The sequence below is a fragment of the Psammomys obesus genome, unplaced genomic scaffold (genome assembly GCF_907164565.1).
Source record: "Psammomys obesus unplaced genomic scaffold, mPsaObe1.curated_primary_1811, whole genome shotgun sequence".
NCBI classification, from domain to species: domain Eukaryota; kingdom Metazoa; phylum Chordata; class Mammalia; order Rodentia; family Muridae; genus Psammomys; species Psammomys obesus.
Window position 1 is genome coordinate 19821469 of NW_026596134.1, and position 20541 is coordinate 19842009.

Consider the following 20541-nt stretch of genomic DNA (forward strand, 5'->3'; position numbering starts at 1 on the left):
CAGATTCATGTTTTAAGATAACCTAGATAGTCTCAAGTAGACATTGGTTGCCCGGGTCTGTTCTATTGTCCTCCCAAGTTACATTGTCTGAATTAAACAAAATGATGTCAGAAGCTCAGGGATCCAGTTGCCATCTGACAATCTTTTGTTCAATCAATTTGGTCAGTTAGGACACATAACAGTTGCTGTCTGTACTGTCAGATGATTTAATTTTGGTCTGTTATTTGGGGTATGATTGTACTATTTATCTGTTTTATCTGGTAGTAAATCCAAGAGTGTAATTCTGGCCTTAATACAAGTAACAAACACATTCATCTCAGGTTTGGCAGTAGGCATTGCCATTTCTCTGGACCTTTTCTATCTCTTGGCTTATGGTTTCAGGACATCATAGAGGAAGAGTATGGCCAACAGAGCTGTTCAATTCATGTATGTCAGGAAGCAGGGATGGAGCTGGGACAGACATGTCATTCAAGGCCATCTATTAGTAACCTGTTTCCTTTAGTTAGGCTCTACCTCATAAAGGTTCTCGAACTACCCACAGTAGCACCTTCAGCTGGGACCAGCCCTTCAATGTATGAGACTTCTCTGTGTAGCCTGGGCCACCCTGGACTTGCTTTCTAGACCAGGCTGGCCTCAAACTCACAGAGATCTGCCTGTCTCTGCCTCTTACTGTGTTTTTTAAATTTTGTGGCCTCAGCTGCTTTCATACCGAGCACTCTCAAACTTTTCCATATACCCTATTTTCATTTGCCCATTAGGCATCTTCACTCTGTTACTGCTTTCCAGGGCACACCATGATTCTTCCTTCCTACCTGAAAAACTTACAACATAATTCTTGTGAAGTCTATTTCTCTTCAGTAATTCTTTTGCTGTCTGTAGCATCCATTATTCTGCCAACCGTCAGAACTGAAAATTCGAAATTCAGCTTTGACTGTGTTTTGCGGCTCGCCTGTAGTTCATCTCCTCTGCCCTTCATCACCGTTGGTGCTTACCTGAGAGACTGTGGTCACCTGTCTGGAAATCTCTGTGATGTGCTCGTTATGTCACTCCTCAAGATTCTTCCTCCCCCTTCCAGTTCTGGCATTCACATGCTTTTAATTTGACAGTATTCGAGCTCTCTTAAAAAAACGATTTATTTTTATTATTTAATTATGTGTATGTATTCACACAATTTGTGTGCTGTGTGCCTGTGGAATCCAGAGACATCCAGTTTCATGGAGTTGGAGTTACAGGTGGTCGCAGTAGGCCGGTGGTTCTCAACCTTCCTAACGCTGCGACCCTTTAATACAGTGCTCATGTTGTGCTGACTCCAACCATGACATTATTTGGTTGCTACTTCATAACTGTAATTTTGATACTGTTATGAATCATAATGCTACACAGAGAAACCCTATCTTGAAAAGACAAAAGAAGGAATTGAGATGGCTCAGAGGTTAAGAGCACTGGCTGCTCTTCCAGAGGTCCTGAGTTCAATTCCCAGCAACCACATGGTGACTCAAAACCATCTACAGTGAGATCTGGTCCTCTCTTCTGGCATGCAGGTGTACATGCAGGCCCTGTACACATAATTAATAAGTAAATCTTAAGAAAAAAGAACCACTGATACAAATCTGCAAGAGCAGTTAAGTGACCTTAACTGTTGAACCGTTTCTCCAACTTCAATATTAGACTTCTTAAGAGAAATCCACCTGTAGTATGTGAAGCCACAACATGCAAATCAGATGACAGCAGAGCTGCCCTGGCGCTCTGTGGGGTTGGACCATCTCTAGTTTCTCTGAGACAGCCTCTGACTGCACCCCATTTCCTTATATTAGCTCTCTGTCAGCCTTCTACTCACCCTCCATGTTGAGTGCTGGGTTCTGATCTGACTTGTGGGATTTTTATCTTACTGCTCACCTCTCTCATGGAATATTCTTGCCAGTTGTTCTCACCAAGGACTGTGACCTACTTACTTTCATCTTTGATCTCGTTTGTCTGTCTGTCTGTCTGTCTCTCTATCTTTCTAGGGCTGGCTTTGCACGTCTTAGGCAAGTGCTCTGCCACTGAGACCCAGCCCCAGCTCGCAGTGTTTTGAGACAGAGACTTGCTAAGTTGCTCAGACAGGCTTTGACCTTTTGAGCCTCTGTCTTGGCCCCCTGCATGCTGTGATGATATGTGTTGACTGTATCTTTGTGTTCTCTTTCCTTTGTAATATAGTAAAGATTCAGAATGGACCTGTTTTGAGTGTCTGGTTCAGAGTCCTATGGAGTACTATTGTTTTCCTGCACGTGCAGGAACTGGCTGCTGGACTGTGGATTTTGATCTTGTGTAAATTTCCTGGAAGGGTTTGAGGTGAGAAGTTACAGAAGAGCACTGGTGTAAAGAAAAAAGGAACAACTAACTGACAGCTGTTTGTACATGACAACCTTTGCTAACTTGGTGACTTTTTCACCTGAAGGGTGGTCTGCACCCCGGAGCGCTATGGCTGTTGAGACATTCTGAAAATTGAATTTGGTCGATGATTAAAACACATTCCCTGTCTCAATATCAATGTCATTACCTTGAACATCATCTTTGAGGACAGTTGCCTTGGATAGGGACAGCTGAGACACATGGAGGCTATAGAAGCAATCACCCACTTAACATGCACTAGTCAGTCTTTGTGAAATATCACCCCTGATGCTGGGTGCTTATCTTTTATGGAACAGCTTGCAAATCCTAATTGTTTTAAACTGACTCTGAGGAAAAGAGATTTGAGAATCAATAAATCACAGCTCTCATACATACAAATGTGCCTCATTACAATGAAGACCGTCTGATGGCTCTTTAGGTCAAATAACAAAAGGGGTGGACTTAAGTTTATAAAGGCTCACTTCAACCGTCCCATTACAATACGCTGTTTTCTCCCTCTGGCGCCAGTGGCCTTGGCTACATACAAGCATTTGTTTAGATGGCATGAATGGATGAGGGTTCATTGCTTGCTCTGGTGGTTGTATGTCTTCTTTATAAGGTTCATTAAGGCAGATGCAACAATATTTATACCTTTAAGTATTGATGTGTTAGGAATGGCTAAACAGACTCATCTAAGAACTGTGCTGTCTGCTATTCAGACATGCTTTTTTTATGATTTTAAAGGCCTTTACCCAAGGTCACCCATCTTAGCCCTCTCTTGAGCCTTGGGCATGCTCAGATCTGAAAAGCAAATAGTGTTTTCTTGTCAGTTTTGTTGCACAAGGAGGTGATGGTGGGGTGGAGGAGAATAATTACAGTTTTTTCTCCAGCTGAAGGAAATGCTCTTTTCATCCTCAGACAGAATTTGAAATCAGTTTTCATAAGTCGTTCTTCAGACTTGACAGTTCATTCTTTTCTGTCATCATGTATCTTAGTGACATTTTTTTTTTTTATGATGATGAGGATGGATTTCTCATCCAATTGAATTTTTTCCTTTTTTTTTTTTTAAACAATGATGAAAATGTTCCCTGGGCCTACATGGATGTTTTTCTACTTGTTTTAATGTTTCTTTTTTCTTTCTCCTTTTTTTTTTTTTTTTTTTTTGCTTTTTCCATTTTATTATTTTATTTATTCTTTTCACATAGAATATATTCCGACAGACTGCAGTTTCCTCTCCCTCCACTCCTCTTAGCTCCCTTTCCACCTCCCCGAGATCGCCTCCTCCTCCTCCATTTCCCCTCAGAAAAGAACAGGCCTCCCAGAGATATCAACTGAACATGGAAACATGGTATAACAAATATGATGAGGCACAAACTCTCATATCAAGGCTGGATGAGGCTACCCAGCAGGAGGAAAAAGTCCCCAAGGGCAGGCTAGAGAGTCAGAGACTACCCCAAGAACATGAAGCCACACACAACCATAACACAAATGCAGAGGACCTGGTGAAGGCTCTTGTAGCCTCCATGATTGCTGCTTCAGTCCCTGTGAGCCCATATGAGCCCTGCTTAGTTGATCCTGTGGCCTGTGTTCTTATAGTGTCCTTGACCCCTCTGGTTCCTATAATCCTTCCTATTCTTCAGGGTTTCCCAAGCTTTGCCTAATGTTTTGGCTGTGGGTCTCTATATGTGCTCCCATCATTTGCTGGATGAAGCCTCTCTGACAACAGTTGGACAAGGCATTAGTCTATGAATATAGCAGAATATCTTTAGGAATCATTTAATTGACTCTTTTATTTTTAGTTTTGGCCAGTTGTGTTGGGGTTTACCCTAGGTCTCTGGGATATTGGCAGTCTTGGGCATGGACTTCCTCTCATGGAATGGCCCTCAAGTTAGACCAGTCATTGGTTGGCCACTCCCACAAATTATGTGCCACCATTACCCAGCACATCTTACAGGCAGGACAAATTGTAGGTCAAAATTGGTGTTCCAGACCCACCACTGGAAGCTTTGCCCGGTTGTAAAAGATGACCAGTTTAGGCTCCATATCCCCCATTACTAGGAGTCTTCATTAGGGTTACTCTTATAGAGTCCAGGGAGTTTTTGCTGTGCTAGGTTTCCATAGCATCCCCCAAGTGCCCGCCAATTCCAATTGTACCTCCCTGTACTGTCTCCCTCTATCCCTAAGCCTGTTCCCATCTTCACGAGCTCCCAGTCTCCCCCCAATCCCCTTGAGCAAGGATGTTACTTAGCCTCTCTGGGTCTATGGATTGTGGTGTGGTTATCCTTTACAGCCAAATACCCACTTAAAAATAAGTACAAATCATTTTTGTCTTTCTAGGTTCGGGTTACCTCACTTAGGATTATTATTATTATTTTTTTTTAGTTCTATCCATTTGCCTGCAAATTTCACGTAGTCACTTTTTTTTTTTTAAACAGCTGAATAATACTTATGTGTAAATGTACCACATTTTCTTTATTCATTCTTCAGTTGAGGGACATTAGGTCTTAATGCTTCCTTGAGCCTCAGATTGCAATACTGACTATGTGTCACTCATGAACCATTCTTAATTTATTCTCCAAAGCAGCATTTGATTGCAATAAGCAAAGTCTGTATATATTCAGGTTTTCAAACAGTCCTTTGATATGTGTGTTCATTCTGGCATTTGGATTGTATTTTTTAGTAAGCCAGTTTTTAAAATAACTATTCTTCAGCATAACTAATAGAGAGAATATACAGCACCAAAAAAGTTTCTTTTGGCTCCCAACTCATGGAAAGTGGTTCTGTGGCTGAAGTGAAATGTGGAGACAGCTCCTGTGAACTTGTTTGTTCAGCTCATCACTGGGTGAGAACTAGTGAAATGGTGTCACCTCCGTGGTCGTCAGGAACTTGGAAGTGGGGTCAGGCAGGAAAAGGAAACATGTACCAATGAAAAGAGAGCTTGGAGAATGCAGCATGTGGAGTTCATTTTCTAGCTTGTCAGCTTGTTACTTTGTTGTGCTTGAAGGTGATCTTTATATTTCTTTCTTAAGTATATATTTGTATTTTCTTTTGATTATATATTGATACAAACTCATTATTGAAAATTTGTAAAAGAGTAAATGCTTAGAAGAATATAAATTGGAGATATATTTCAGAGGGTAAATATTCTTTGGGGGAATAATTCATTTTCCCACTGCCCTCCTATTTCCTGTGCCTCAAAGTTTACATTGTGGTAATTTATATACATACCCAGAAAACATATAACTTTTATTATAAAACTGGAACTCATACTTTAGCCTTGCTTTGTCATTTAGCAAACGGTTCTTTAAGGCCATAAGTTTTAGTGGCTATTTACTGTCTCATTGTTGAGTTCCATTGTATAGTAATAGCTGTCCCACTGGGGGTTCTTTGTTTTAGCCATTCTTTTTTATTTTGAATTAACATAGTTTTCATTTTCTCTTTAGTACAACTTCACAGTAAATATCTTTATATACAAATTTTTAGTTGAATTTTGTTTAGGGGTCAGTTTTGGGTGTGTAATTCTTAGGTCAAAGGTGTGAACAGTTTTTGGCAGATAGTTGAGTGCTGATGGCCAGGCAGGTTGTATCAATTTGTATATACTCATTGGAGAGTTTAGGCGTGCTCTTTTTCTGAAACCCAGCTATCCACAGACATTATTACTTAATGGAGGCAGTAGGATAGAAAAACATCCTCATTGTCTAATTTACATGTCTTAGAGTGTTTTTGGTGAATTTTCTTTCATGATCACTCAGCGTATGTCTCAATATAAAATTACTCCGACTCTACATATTAGCTAGTTTCCCTTGGGAGAGAGATTTTTGGAGTCAGTTTTCTTTAATGCTAGTGATCTTAGGGTATAGCACAATTAAAAACTAAGTTTAAACTGTAGTGTAAAGTCATCTATTGTTAATAAAGAACACATAATTGCCACTGCTTTGTGCTTTTTGAGGGGGTGCTCAAAACTTATTTCTGCCCTCCATATATCTACCCCAGCTTTACAAAAGTGTCATTAAAATAAAATTGCATGATTTTCCTCCATTCCCCATTTTCTTTCTCTCTTCCAGCTCCCCCATGTCCTGCTCACCTCACTCCCCTTTCCTCTCAAATTTATGGTTTTCTCTTCTTTGCTGTTTCTATGCATGTGCATGTGCACGTGCGCGTGTGTAGATACATACACACACACCCCAACACCCCAACACACCACCAGCGTTTTGAGCCCAGTATTGCGTGTATATGATTTCAGGACCGACCACTTGGATTGAATAATAACTAATTAGGGAGCTTCTCCCGAGTGGAAGACTACTTTCTGCAGTCTCGGCATCCCTTAGATGGCTGTAGTTGTTTGTCTGTGTTGGGGCCCATGAGAAACCGTTTGTCCACATTAGCATGCCTGTTGTCTACCCTTGCTTTTGACACATGTGCATACCTCTTGCCAACTCCAGGGGCCAAGGTTTCTTTGTTTTCTTCCTTTCTCACCAACGTCAAGAGTTCTTTGGCCCATGATAGATCAGTGTCCTTTGGTAGGAAAGTATCAATGGCACAGTAGCTGATTTCTGTGTGGTGATACTTAGGCTTCCATTCAGGTTTGCTATGGGAGTCATTCTTAGCCTTTCAATTGTTAGAAATAGTGGAGAGACGTGCCAACTTTTTATTAGCATTGGAAATAATCTATTTATATAAGCGTAGTCTTTCTTCAGTTTACTCTTTGTGAAATTTAAATTATAAAAATTACTTAAGATAGTTGCCAAATGTTCATATGATTAAAAAAAATACACGCAATTTCTCAGGTGCTTATGTCCTTAAATGTTGATATCTTTGCAGGAGTTCCACCAGATGCAGGAGTCTGAACAGCTCTCATTGATCAAAGTTATTGAAATTAATAGCAGAACACTTAGAGCACACCTGTGAAACTCATGCTGAAAAGTGATCGTATCTTATTGAAAGTATGTAATCCTAGCCGTGGTAAGTGACAGGACTTGCTCCTTCTGTGTTACGTCATGGTAAGAAGTAATTTAACGTTTTTAATTTTATCTAGTTCCACTATGATTTCCTGTTACAGATTGTTTGCAACATAATTTGGTCGCAATGCGTGCTCTGTAAAACCATTTGAGAAACCTCTGCAGTGGTAAAGGATAAATGCACGGGATAGGGTACTCCACATGAAATCATGTTGTCTTTCCTCCTTGGAGGGATGCGGTGGAAATTACATGGAGTGGGGATGACTTAAGAGAGTCTTGGGATTGTGTTTACGATATAATGTTCTATTTCAAACCTTCCAAGCACGTTATGGTGATACTTATCACCAGTGATCAGTTCTAGATGATGTGCGTATGCATATTAAACTCTGTGTGAACTATTTTGAGTCATTTTCCCAAATGGTGAGAAAGAGCCATGGCAATTTGGCCTTTAGGTACTCTTAGTCAAGTTGAAGTTCAAATGTCTATTTACTTGAAGAGTATGATGTGCAGTATATCCAAGAAAATTAACTGTAGATGAAGATGAACGTTGTTGGCACTCTTCCAGGAATCAAGTTGTCCTAAAGATGGTTATTTTGTTTTCTGTTCCAATCAACCACTGTAATAGTAAGCACACTTCTTTCATTGTCACCTTCTTTTCCATGATGTTGTCTTAACTGACGATACAATTTTGATAAGAGATCCCAGACATAATTATTCTTTCCCTCATTTGTAAATGACAGGAAAAATTAATAAACAAAAGCCCTTTACTTGGGGGCTAGTGGTTTGATTTGTTTTCAGGATTCTTCATGAAATGTTTTCTCCTGTATCTGTTTACGGTTTTCATGTGATAAATGATGAGAGGGAGTTGAAACTATAGACACATATAGAACACAGTGTATTCTGCTACTTTGCTTATCAGTTCTTAGTAACCGTTAAGATTACTAATACATACTACGTAACAGCATTGTGTATAGTGAAAGGAACACAGTTGAAGATGGTGAAGGCTAGTGAATTGGCCCCTGCTAAGAGCACTCACTGTGTGCAGCTGGACTCATTCCTTACCTTTTAACCTCAGTGTTCTCTGTAGGTTAGGGAGTGGTTGTAGTTAATACTATTTATTATCAGTATTATTATCTATTATCTACTGGTTTGTGTGGTGCTGGCTCTACTACAAGCTTGGATCTCCAGGCCCAGCAGTGTTCATTTTATGCTATATGATTCAAATTGGGTTGTCTGTATAAACATATAAGTACTTTACATTGTAGCTGGCACTTGGAGAATACAGATTCTTTTTGCATCTACTGCTAGAGAATGACAGAAAGTACTTGAAAGAGAGTAAAAGGACACACTGAAGAAATTCATGAGAGAGAGAGATGCAGATGTGGATTTCCAAAGTCTTAAAAGCATTTCAGATCTTGCATTGGTTACTGCTGTTGTTGCTGTGACAGATAACATGACAGAAGCAGCTTAAGAGAGGAAGATGTTTTCTTCTTGGCTCGAAGTTTCACAGACTTCAGTCCGTGCTTGCTTGTCCAGAACATCTCAGTGGTGGCCACTGTGGTGGGCAGTCTCCTTCATTTCTTGGTGGACAGGGAGTAAGGAAAGAGGGAGTACAGTGGCCGAGTCCTCCAACTACGTCCTAGTTCTAACCCTTTACCACACCCAACAATGCCATTATAGTATAAGCCTATGAAGGAAGTAATCCACTAATTATTAGGTCATAATCTTACTGTGTCTAGAAATACTGTCACGGACACAACCAGAGCTTCTCTAATGCCCCAGGTAAATCACATTTATTAATCTAATCACATTTGCACTTAGGAACAACTATCATGGATATTGTGGTGTGAACTTTTTTTTTTTTTTTTTTTTGCAGAGGGTCGGGGAGGGGCGCTTAAGCAGTTGCAGCCTGGCAAAGGCAAGGCAAACAGTCCTTTCAGCAGCTGGTGTAGGAGGAAGCTGAGGGCATGGGCATGTGAGATGCAGGGTGTCTGCAGGGTGGTCAGCTGCTCGTGGTCTCAGTTTGTGTGAAGAGCTTGCATTTCTCATGAATTCTTTTTCTGAAGTGGTGAAGACAGTCTGTAATTTAATATTTAAAAAAAAATCTAAATTCACAGCAAGAGTCCTTTATCATCTCTAGAGCACTTCTAAGCTGCAATGAAAATAAAGGTCCCAGAGACTCAGAATATTCTGTCATGAAAGAAATTTCATCACACTGTACATAATAAGCCAAAAAAATGTCCATATAGAATTTAGGAATATTATAACAGTTTATATTAAAGACTGAGTTAACCATTTATTAAACAGAAGATGAAATTATTGGACTTCTACTCAGTAAGCTTTTGCTTTGCTCAATCTAGATTTCTCTGGTACTGTTTTGTTCTAGATGTGTTTCGTTTCTTTAACTTCTATTAATAATTTTTCTGAAATGATATTTTCTTGTACAAATAATTTTTCATATGAATCAAATAGACAGTTGAAGTAAAGGTGGGAGAAAAGCAAGTTTAGAGAATTTCTCACTGCTGAAAGTATATTTTGGTAGGTAGGCTTTCTTATTTTGCTGGAGATGTTGAAGCCATCATTTTTTTTTATAAATGCATTATTGTAAAATTTGTTTCTGTGTCACATTATTTGTTTAAATCTGCAATTTTTTTATATCTTTTTTTCACTTTTTTATTATTATCATTTATTACAATTTATTCAATTTGTATCCTGGCTGTGGCCCACTCCCTTGTTTCCACCCAATTCCTTTCTTTCTCCCTCCCCCCTCCCTTCCTCATCTTCTCCTATGCCCCTCCCCAAATTCTGCAAATTTTAATTGGACTGTAGGAAAGTTTTCATCCTGCCACAAACTGGAATCTTATAACGGTTCCTGCAGGGTATCTATCATATTTTTATGTTTAGATGTACATTCTTACAGCTTAGAATAGGTATAGGACTAATATTAAGAGCTGGAGTCTTTTTTTGACATGTGCGTGTGGTATATCGTGTTCACATGTGTGTGAGTACATACGAACATCTACTGGTGTACACAGAGGGCAGAGGTTGATGTCCCAGGGTCCCATGCCTTCCTCAGTTGCTCTCCACCTTATATATTGAGTTGGGGTTTCTCCAACCGAGAGCTTGCTGATCTGGCCACAGTAGCTAGCTAGCTTGCTCTGGGGATCCCCTGTTTCCCCCTACCCAGCATTTATTTTGGTGCCGGAAGTCAAAACTGAGTCACCTAAGCTCCCAAAGTGTAGGTCTTCAGAGAAAGTTTTTGTTTTGCTGTGGATGGAACTGTTGACAAGTGTTGTTAGACATTGTATGTGAAAGTATTTTTAATCCTGGCGGCAGAGCACAAATCTTAGGAAGTGGTACTTCTAGTTAATAACCCACCACAACCACCCGGGAGCAGTTTTTCTCAAGGCAGAGCAAACCACGGAAACAATTACGTGGGCAGTGAATTCCCATGTTTCCTTGTGTGTCTATTTGCTGAAAGACTATATAATAAATACTTTAAAATATCAGAAAGTAAGTTGTGGGTTCCTTCCTTCTGAGCTGTTTACTTGCTTGACACTGATTTGGATTTATTTTGAAGGATTTGTATACATCAATGGCAGAATCACCTAGCAATTCAGACCACCTCCTCTATAATGACCCATTGAGTCGATTGACAACCAGGTCAGTTCACAGGAGAGCTGGAAGTCATTCTACAATAGATGTCACTGCAAAGGTCAACACTATAACCAGTACTTTAAAGGTTGGTTTGATAGCTTTTTTTTTTTTTTAATAGTCTGAGCCTAGTAATGGTTACAGTCAGAATATTGTTTTTTTATTACCGTAATAAATGACCAACCACGTTTACTAACTCACAGTTCTGTAGGTCAGTAAAATGAGGAAACTCTGTTCCTTTGCCTTTTGTAGTTGCTCATGTCCCTGTCTTGGGCTTTTCTTCCTTTCAAAGCCAGCTGTTACAGTGGTTACATCTGCTGCATCGCTTTGGCTGGCTATGTCCTCCTTTCTGCCTTTCTTTTCCTTTTTCCCTTTTCTTTCTTTTTTTTTTTGAGACAGGGTTTTTCTGTGCTGCCTTGGCTGACCTGGACTCACTCTGTAGACTGGGGCCAATCTCAAACTCACAGAGATCCATTGGGATTACAGGCGTGCGCCACGGTGCCCACCTCCTTTTCCCTTTTTGTTGCTGATTGTATTTTTTTTTTTTTTTTTTTTGGTATACTGGGGATCCAACCCAAGGCTTTTGCACATGCTATGCAAGTGCTCCACCAGTGAGCCACATTGCCAGCCACCCTGTCTCTTTTGAGGACACATGTGATTTCATCTTGTTCTTTCAGTAATCCAGGTGAAATTCCACTCTAGGTATTTAGTCACATCTACAGAATCCCTGTTGCCATATAAGTCACATGGGCATAGTTCTACAGACCATTAGTCTGGTTACCGTAGTGATGATACCTGAACTACCCATTAGGTTACTGAGAATGTTTTGTGATGAAACTGTATCTGCAAGTAAAATATTGTGGGAGTGAAGCAGTGGCGAGCACCATGGTCTAGCCTGTGCACTTGTGCCTCTTAGAGAAGTCTGTGGGAAGCAGATTACCAGTGGATGTCTAATCTGTATAGAAATGGCGTTTTGGTTTGAAGGTAGATGCTAATAGTGTTTGGAAGTTTGAGTAGGGCAGTGTGCTCTTTTCCATTTGAAGAGCTTCAGAAGGGCATATGGCTGACAGCATGTGTACATGGGGAACAAACTTAGAAATATAATTATTTGCAGCTAATTAATCCTTTGCACATATAAACAGGGAATTTGGCTTGAGTTGTGTTAGGTTAGTATGCTAGATGGGAAGAGAGTAATTGTTGGAGAAACAATAATTGTACATAAGAGTAACAACATCTATTCTTTGTAAACTTATTTAAGCTAATGTAACCATGGAATTTTAAAGTTTGAATCTTAACCTTCTTGCCAAAGAGACACATTAGTAAGTAGGCATATTCAAAAGAAACTACTCTATAATCTCTTATGTAAAACCAAGCATATTTAGGTAGAAACTCACTGTTTTGGTTAGAAATACATTTATTGTTCATTATAAAGGGCACATTTTCTCTTCTCGTAATCAAGTTCTGTAGGGAGGAAGTCACTGGAGTATAAGACATCTAATGACTCACTCTCTTTACAAACCTGAGGGCATTTGCTTCTTCATGATTCATTTTTGTTCTTTTCTTCCCTCAACCAACCAATCTCCCTCCTTCTTTCCCTCCCTCCTTCCTTCTTTCTCTTCCTCTTTCCCTCATTGAATAAGGACATGTAAATTATATGCTTCAGATTTTGCATAAATACATTGCAGGTGGATTTGGGATTCTCTCACAGTAGTGTATTGATTGGATGTGTGAAGTACATTGCTACCTGCATTACCTGGCATATATTGTACCATTTACAAAGTTGATTTAGTTCTTTGCCAATACTAAAACTGTTTAGAAAAACAGTGTTTGGGGTGACTGCGTTTTCTCTTTCTCAAGGACACCAGTCGGAACCTGCAGCAAGTGGATCACATGCTTGGGCAATACCGAGACTATAGCATCAGACAGTCAGGTGCCATTGAGCAGGTAAGGAAGTTGCTTCAGGTGTTTACTTACCATATGGAAAGGCATATTTCGGGGAGAGGGAACTCAGTAAGACAAGTAGACGACAATATGGAAATGCCTATTTAGCGGAATGGGAATTGAGTAAAATAAGATGTGGGGCTGCATATTGAGGGGAGTGGGACTTAGGTAAATAAGTAGATAGCAATATAGAAATGCATATTTAGGGGAGCGGGAATATAAGTAAGAGAAGTAGATAATGATGTTAGTAAGTATGTATTTTAAACTGCCTTGCTGTTTTCAGTTTAAATTTGGTAAAAGAACTCAGATTTCCAACTTGGATTCAACTTAACCTCATTGATTTAGTCTTAGAAAGGACACGGACTAAATAGAGTTGCTAAACTCGGACCACAAATTCCATTCATGAAGGGAGTAGGAATTTTGAGGATGGTTTGTTTTAAAGTGACACATGTTTGTTATCATTATTTTTTAAGGTTTGTGTTTGTGAGTGTTGGTGTGCATGTATATATGTGTACCACATGCATGCAGGCCCAGGCAAGGCTAGAGGAGTCATCAGATCACCTGATGGAATTACAGGTGAATTACAGCCAGGTATTAGCACCCTCACCCTCACACTCCACTCTTGCAAGCTTCCCCACAACAGAGAAACAAACAAACAAACAAACAAACAAACAAACAAACCTTGTCGTGGAAGCTGTAAGGTGTTACAGTGTCCCATAGTACACCTCTTTGTCAACACTTCTTTGCTTGCACATGTTCATTGCAATGAGTTCTTGGTCTGTTATGAGGTCCCTGGCTTCTAATGCTCTATCAATACTGGAACCTCACTGGGACTCTTCTCTGATATCCTGTGTTGCCTTGTGTCGTGGAGATCCTGTAGTTTTGGATCTGTAGGACCAGTACTCCAGCAGTTCATCAATGGGGTAGATGTTGGGATGTGGGCCAGTTCAAAGCTCTGGTTCTAGGCCTGAGAGGAATCTGAGCTGGTCAGCCCACTGCACCCTACAACCAGCGCCAGCTCTACCCTGCTGCCTGGGCAAGGGACAGGGCCTGCACTCCTGAGTGTTACAGCCAGTGAGGGGCATGGCCAGCACTCCCACTGTTATGACCTGACCGTGGGGACAGCTCTCCTGTTTGCCATAGCTGGTGAAGGACAAAGAGGGGAGGAGGGCATCTCTCCCTTGTCCATGCTACCACACTGTAGACAAGAAGCAGGGTTGGCTCTCCTAGGCTCATACCCTCAGTATTGGCTCACCTGCAACCCCCTCATCCAGGGCCAGCTCTGCTGTATTGCCCAGGAGAGGTGTAGGGCCTGTTCTTGAGTGTTGAAGCAGGTGAAGGCAGGGCCAGCTCTCCTGCTCTCCTGACCCCAGGGCCAGCTCTCCTGCTTGCCAGAGGTGGCAAGGGGTGAGGGTAGGGGAGGACATCTCTCCCTTGCCTACTGTGCTGCACAGTTTCCATGCTCACACCCTCAGGGCTGGTTTCCTTCCAGCCCCACATCCAGAGCCCGCTTTACTCTGCTGCCCAGGTGAGATGCAGCGTAGTAGTGATTTTCACCTACTGCTTAGAAATTGTGGGGAGAGGGAAGACAGGCAGCTGAGAAAGGGTTTCTCATGAATGATTCTCGTGGCCTCTCATTGACAACTGATGTAACTTATGTACTTACAACTGCTGTTAAGTTATGTACTATGCCACTATATGGGTTACCTGGGTCTTTTTATTTATTATCTTCAAGTCCTCAAAGTACACGGTACAACTTTCCATCTTTTAAAAAGCCAAATTACTGTGTTGTGTTTGTGAATGTGTCTAACTTTGTACGAGTGAGGGTGCACTTGTGTGTGTGTGCTCATGCTTGAGGTCATCCTCGGGTGTTGTTCCTCAGGAGCTGTTTATCATTTTGAGACAATGACTCTCCCTGGGACCTGGGACTCAATGGCCGTGCTAGGCTGGCTGGACAGTGAGCCTCAGGGATTCGCCTCTCTCCATCTCTCCAGGCTGATATTACAGTTATAAGCCACCACACTTTGCTTTTTGTGTGGTTGCTGGGGTTGGACTCAGGGTCTAATGCTTGGACGGTATGCCCCTTAGCAACCAAGCTGCTTCTCCATCCTCCCTGCTCCTCCCTCCCTCTCTCTCTCTCTCTATGTCTCTTTCTCTCTGTGTGTTTAAATTACATTTTATTGGGGCTGGAGAGGAGGCTCAGTGGTTAAGAGCACTTGCTGTTACAGAGGACCTGAGTACAGGTCTCAGCATCCACATGGCAGCTCGTAACCATCTGTAACTATAGTTACAGAAGATCTGAATCCCCTTCTGGCCTTTGTAGGCACAAGGCATGTACATGGTGTATTTACCTACAGACAAAACACTCATACCCATGCAATAAAAGTAAACAAGTCTTTAAAAAGTTACATTTTATTTATACATTGTGTGTGTGCGCATGCCTGTTTTAATATGTGTGTTGAACTCAGGACAACTTGTAGATTTTCCCTTTAACTGTGGGGGGTTCCAGGGATTGACTTGGGTTATCATGCTTGGCAATAAGTGCTTTTACTGTCTGAGCTATCTCAACCCTTGGAATATACTTTTTAATTTGTATATCCTTTATAATAGAATGATATATTTTAGCCAGTGATAACTCAACTGTTAAAAAATTTCAGCATGATGAATATCAATTGCCTGCTTGAATTGTTATTTTTCTTTTAAAATATAAATTCCATTCTTAGAAAATGGAATCAACATTTTTGCCTTAGGGAAGACAGGAGCTTTTATTGTTAACTTAGATTTTATGAATGACTGTTATTGACCCTCAGCAAATGGATATATAGTTGGTATGTTTAAATACTTGTTGGTGGTTTAACTCTGTGAACATAGTTTATCAATGGTTAAAGGGAATAGTTTGGAAATATGAATATCTGCTGTGGTGTTTTTCTACTGAGTTGTTCTACTCATCAAGGGAACTACAATGATTATTCATTGTGGTCTTTTAAAGCCTACAGGTTGTGATCTTTTAGGGCCCTAAGCCTCTTTAATCAGAATATTCTGCATTTAATTATTGTTCCCTTGACTCTTTATAACCTCCAACGCTAAGCTTACTTTTTATTTCACTTTAACTTGAGTCCTTTTGTGACATTTTCACACATGGATGTATTTTGGTCATCTTTACACCATCCACCCACTACTGCCTTTATCTTCTTTTCCATTGACTCTGATCTTCTTTTCTCAAATAGCTTCCGTTCTACTTTCATGTCATTTAGTCCTTTTGAGTCTGGCTTAATTTGCTTGTCATGATGATCTCCATTTCTCTGCAAATAATATGACTTCATTTTTCTTCATGGCAGAATTTTATTCCATTGCATGCCTATATGTGTCTGCTTACATACACATTTATGATATCTGTCACATTGTCCTGATCATCTGTTGGTGGGTGCTGGGCTGGCGCCATGCTTTGGCGATCATCAGTAGTATAGATATCTAGGCTGTACAGCTATCTTTGTGGCAAGTTGCCTTTGACTCTTGTATCCAACCCCAAGTTTAATTCTTTGCTTATAACCTGTGAAGTCCTCTGAGGAGTCAAGTGGTGTAGGAGAATCACGAAGTCTTAGCAGGAACAGTGGCTAACTTTCTGTAGTCATTTTAGGGATTTTCCTATTACTTTAGGTTTTAAATGTTATTATCTTAACAATGCTACAAGAAATTGTGTTTATATTTTTATTTTTAAGATAAGAAAACTGGGTTACAGAATGGTCAGTGACTTGCCTATGGTCTTTTAAGTAACATAGTCAACAGTGACGTGTTTTAGAACCTAGCAGTAGGATTTAGCTAAGCTACTCCGATGAGCTGTCCTGGCTATTTACAATTTCACAATGCTGTTATTTTTATTTATGTGCATGTGTGTGTGTTTGTGTGTGTGTGCCTGAGGAGTTGAGAAGAATGTTGCATCCCCTGGAACTGGAGTTCTATGTGGTTATGAGCTGCCCAACATGGGTCCTGGGAGGTGAATTCCGGTTCTCTGTAAAAGCTGCTCATGCTCTTATGTTGAGCCATCTTTTTATGCTGTGACTTTATATTTCTGAAAATTAGGACCTTAAATTTAAAGTTTGGAGGATAATATGATCACACATTGAGGGACTAGATTTTGGAGACCACTTGCACTTCTTAAGAATAAGACCAATGTCATAAAGTCGTTATTACAGCTGGCACAAGGCCTAGAATGAGTGAGATGGAACCCATTTCAGAACGGAGTTGGGAAGGAGTTGGGAGTCTGAAACTCAACCAGGATGGAGGTGCTTACAAGGCAGTGGTTCTCCTCAGTGCTTCAGCAGTGGAGTAGAGTCCAGGTTACCTGTGGCAGCATTTCCTTTCCCCTTCACCACAGCAGAGGTTTTCACATGCCTTTCTTGTGTGTGTTCTGGTTGGTGGTCATATTTAGTTGTACAGTGTACCTTGGACTTCTTGGGATTCTCAGACTTTTGACCCTGAGTTATTTCTCATACTCTGAACTTCCTAGGAGCTCCGAGGACATTTTCATCACAGAGGATGAGTGAGGTTTTGTTTTAATATTTAATGTGTAGATTTAGAACATGTTTCGCTTCTCAGTGTTGGAAGAGCTATGCAGTGGATTAGCTTCCTCTCACTTCTTGAACCCTTTGTTACTGTTAGTGAAAGAACAGGGTTCTTGTCCTGTTGTAAAAATGGAACCTCAGGGCTGGAGAGATGGCTCAGTGGTTAAGAGCACTGTTTGCTCTTCCAAAGGACCTGGGTTCAATTCCCAGCACTCACATGGCGGCTCACAACTGTCTGTACAGCCAGTTCCAAGGGATCTGACACCTTCACACTAATGCACGTAAAATAAAATTAAATAAATTATTTAAAAAGAAAGGAATCTCTTGAAGGCTGTGTATTCAACATAGAGTTAATATTGCCTGCAGTAGAGATTTGGGCTCATGGTGATGAGACTAAAGTAGTTATACAGCATTAAAGTAGATCTGGGCTCATGGTGATGAGGCTAAAGTAGTTATACAGCATTAAAGTATAGTTCTTGCTTCAAACCAGCAGGTTAATTAAGTACATTTTACAGGTAAAGATGGAATAAAGACATAAAATCAAATTATGGCATGGAAGCTTGCATCAATAGGCATTTTTTTCTAATAATTTGATTAAAATATTTCTTTGGGAGTAATATGAAGTTGCCATCTGGTATGTGAATTCTCAAGAATATTAAATAAAGTCCAGGGTTTTCTTTTTATGTAATGTGTTTCACTTGTCAAAAGTACCTGGTGACACCACAGAAAGTGGTTTAAGCCAGACATTAGTCATTTGTCATGGCCCAGAAGGTTCCTCCTCCTTTCCTGGCTGATTTGCACTAATTCATTAGGTGCTTGAAGGTAAGAGCTGTCCTGTCTTTCAATAACTTAAGTAATGGTGGTCTGTAGGGAAGATATTTAATTAGTTACATTCTGTTGAGTCCACTTTATCAGTGTACTTCAGATTTTTAAATTAGGTTATTCTCTTGTTGAAAAATTTATCCCCAAGTTTCTTGTGTCTTTTTTTTCCCCTAGCAGAATGGTGAGAGGGCTTAGAGGGTAGAGGAGCTTTCCATGCAAGCATGGCAACCTGAGTTCAGTCCCTAGAACCAGAATGGTGAAAAGAGAGACCTGACTCCAGAAAGTTGTTCTCTGACCTTTGTGTGTGTGTGCTGCTATAGGCTCTACAATACACGCATCCTTGCACTTACATGTCATAAAAAATAAAACAATGCAAAAAGAATTTTCTTGAGGCTTATGGAAGAAATGTACTCTTTGGAGTTGAAATTGAAATTGAATTCTGATTTTTTTTTTTCCTTAGAAATTCCCTCAGTTACTTTGAACAAGTTAGTAAACCTTTTGGAACATAATCACGCCTACTTGATTATGCTAATATTTAAGGACTAAATAATGTTTTTGGATATTTGCTAAGTATTTAGTTGCAATTTCTTGAATTTGTCTGAAAATCCCCATTATCAAGCATTTGCTAAGCTCCTTTGAGGTTTATTTTATTTCTGGGTGTGGAGGTGTGCGCACGTACACCTCCGGCTGTCGTCCGAGGACAACTCCCAGGAGGTGGTTCTCTCCTGCCGCCTTGCACAGCCAGTGCTCTGAACTGCTGAACCGTCTCGCTACCCATCTATGGAAAGTTTGGATATTGTTCTAAAATTTATCCTGTTTCTAGAGTGATCAATTTCCAGTACCTTTTATTGTTCCTAGATTTTGAAGTGATGCTTTATTTCTTCTGTTCTGCATCTTTAAAAATATATCCTCCCAGGGGGCCTTTGGGGTAGGGTGGGATAGCCTTCCCCAGCTGAGGGTCATTGCTGACAAGGTTGCCCAGGGAGGAGATAGGGATTCGGCAAGAAGAGAGAGGAGTGAGTTAGGTGATGGTCAGGGGAGCCTTGCAGCTCTTGCTTCTTTATTTATTTGTTTCTCAAAATAAAGACAGATTAATGCTTATCCAAAACGTATGGATTATTTGTTTGATTTTTGAATTTATTTTTTAAAAATTTATTCACTTTATATGCCCATTGTAGCTCCTTCCCTCATCTCCTCCTGGTTCCACCCACTTCCGTCTTTCCCCCATTCCCCTCCCCTATTTTTCAGAAAGGGGAAGCCCTACTCCCCTACCATCTGACCCCAACCTATCAAGTCTCATCAGGACTGCCTGCATCTTCTTCCTCTCCCCTGACTAGGGAGAAGTGATTAAAGAGCAGGCAACAGAGTCCATGTCAGAGACAGCCCCTGCTCCCCTTATGCCCTGGAGATCATTAAGTACAGAGAAGGCACATTGCTAGATGAGGCCATTACTCGAGGAATCTCCTTGGGGTGTCTGCTCCTGAGCAAACTCAAACAGTATAATTGGTGCAGCGTAAACAGAGACAATTCACAAACTGACTGGCTGGAGAATAGGTTACAGATTCAAGGTCACTTTTTGTTATAGACTTAGTAACTCTCTGAAAATGTAGCTTAAAGATAGGGGATCATAAAGGGTACAAAAAGAAGGCCCAAGAAAATATAAAATATGACTTAATGATCAGTCTCCAGGGCATAAGGAAAGCACATGGAGACTGAGTCTATGGGCTATATCTGAGCAGTGGTTATAAGTCCTCTTCATGCATGATCCTTGGTTGGAGCATCAGTCTCTGCAGACCCCATGGGCCCTGATTTGTTGGTTCTGTTGCTCTCCTTGTGGAGCTCCTGTTCCCTCCAGGTCTTTCTAGCTCCCTCTTCTTCCTTTAAGATTCCCTGCACACTGCCCAAAGTTTGGCTGTGAGTCTCAGCTTCTGCTTCCATCCCTACTGGGTAGTCCTAAAGAACCTAAACAACAAGAAGGACCCTAGGGAAGAGGCTTAATCCTCATTCACAAGGGCAAACAGCATAGACATCAGAAGTAGAAGACAGTGAACAGACAGGAGCCTTCCACAGAGGGACTTGTTCTTGTTTTTTATTTTTTTATTTTTTTATTTTTTATTACATGTCCAGGGTTACAGGTTCAGTCACAATTAGAAAACACAAACAGAAAAGATTTTACTATTATTTGTATTCCTATAACTCCAATTTAAAGAATCTAAAGAATGTCTCTCCAAAGC

General features: G+C 40.5%; 1 protein-coding gene across 1 annotated transcript in view; it reads left to right on the forward strand.

The window, feature by feature from the left end:
- Nucleotides 1-20541, forward strand: part of Cep128 (centrosomal protein 128) — a 303943-nt gene that overhangs the window by 8028 nt on the left and 275374 nt on the right. Inside the window, exons 3-5 of the mRNA XM_055593122.1 lie at nt 7192-7332; nt 10909-11070; nt 12840-12926. Of these exons, the coding sequence (XP_055449097.1) occupies nt 10924-11070; nt 12840-12926 (234 nt within the window). The 5' untranslated portion in view covers nt 7192-7332; nt 10909-10923. The remainder of the gene's footprint in view (nt 1-7191; nt 7333-10908; nt 11071-12839; nt 12927-20541) is intronic.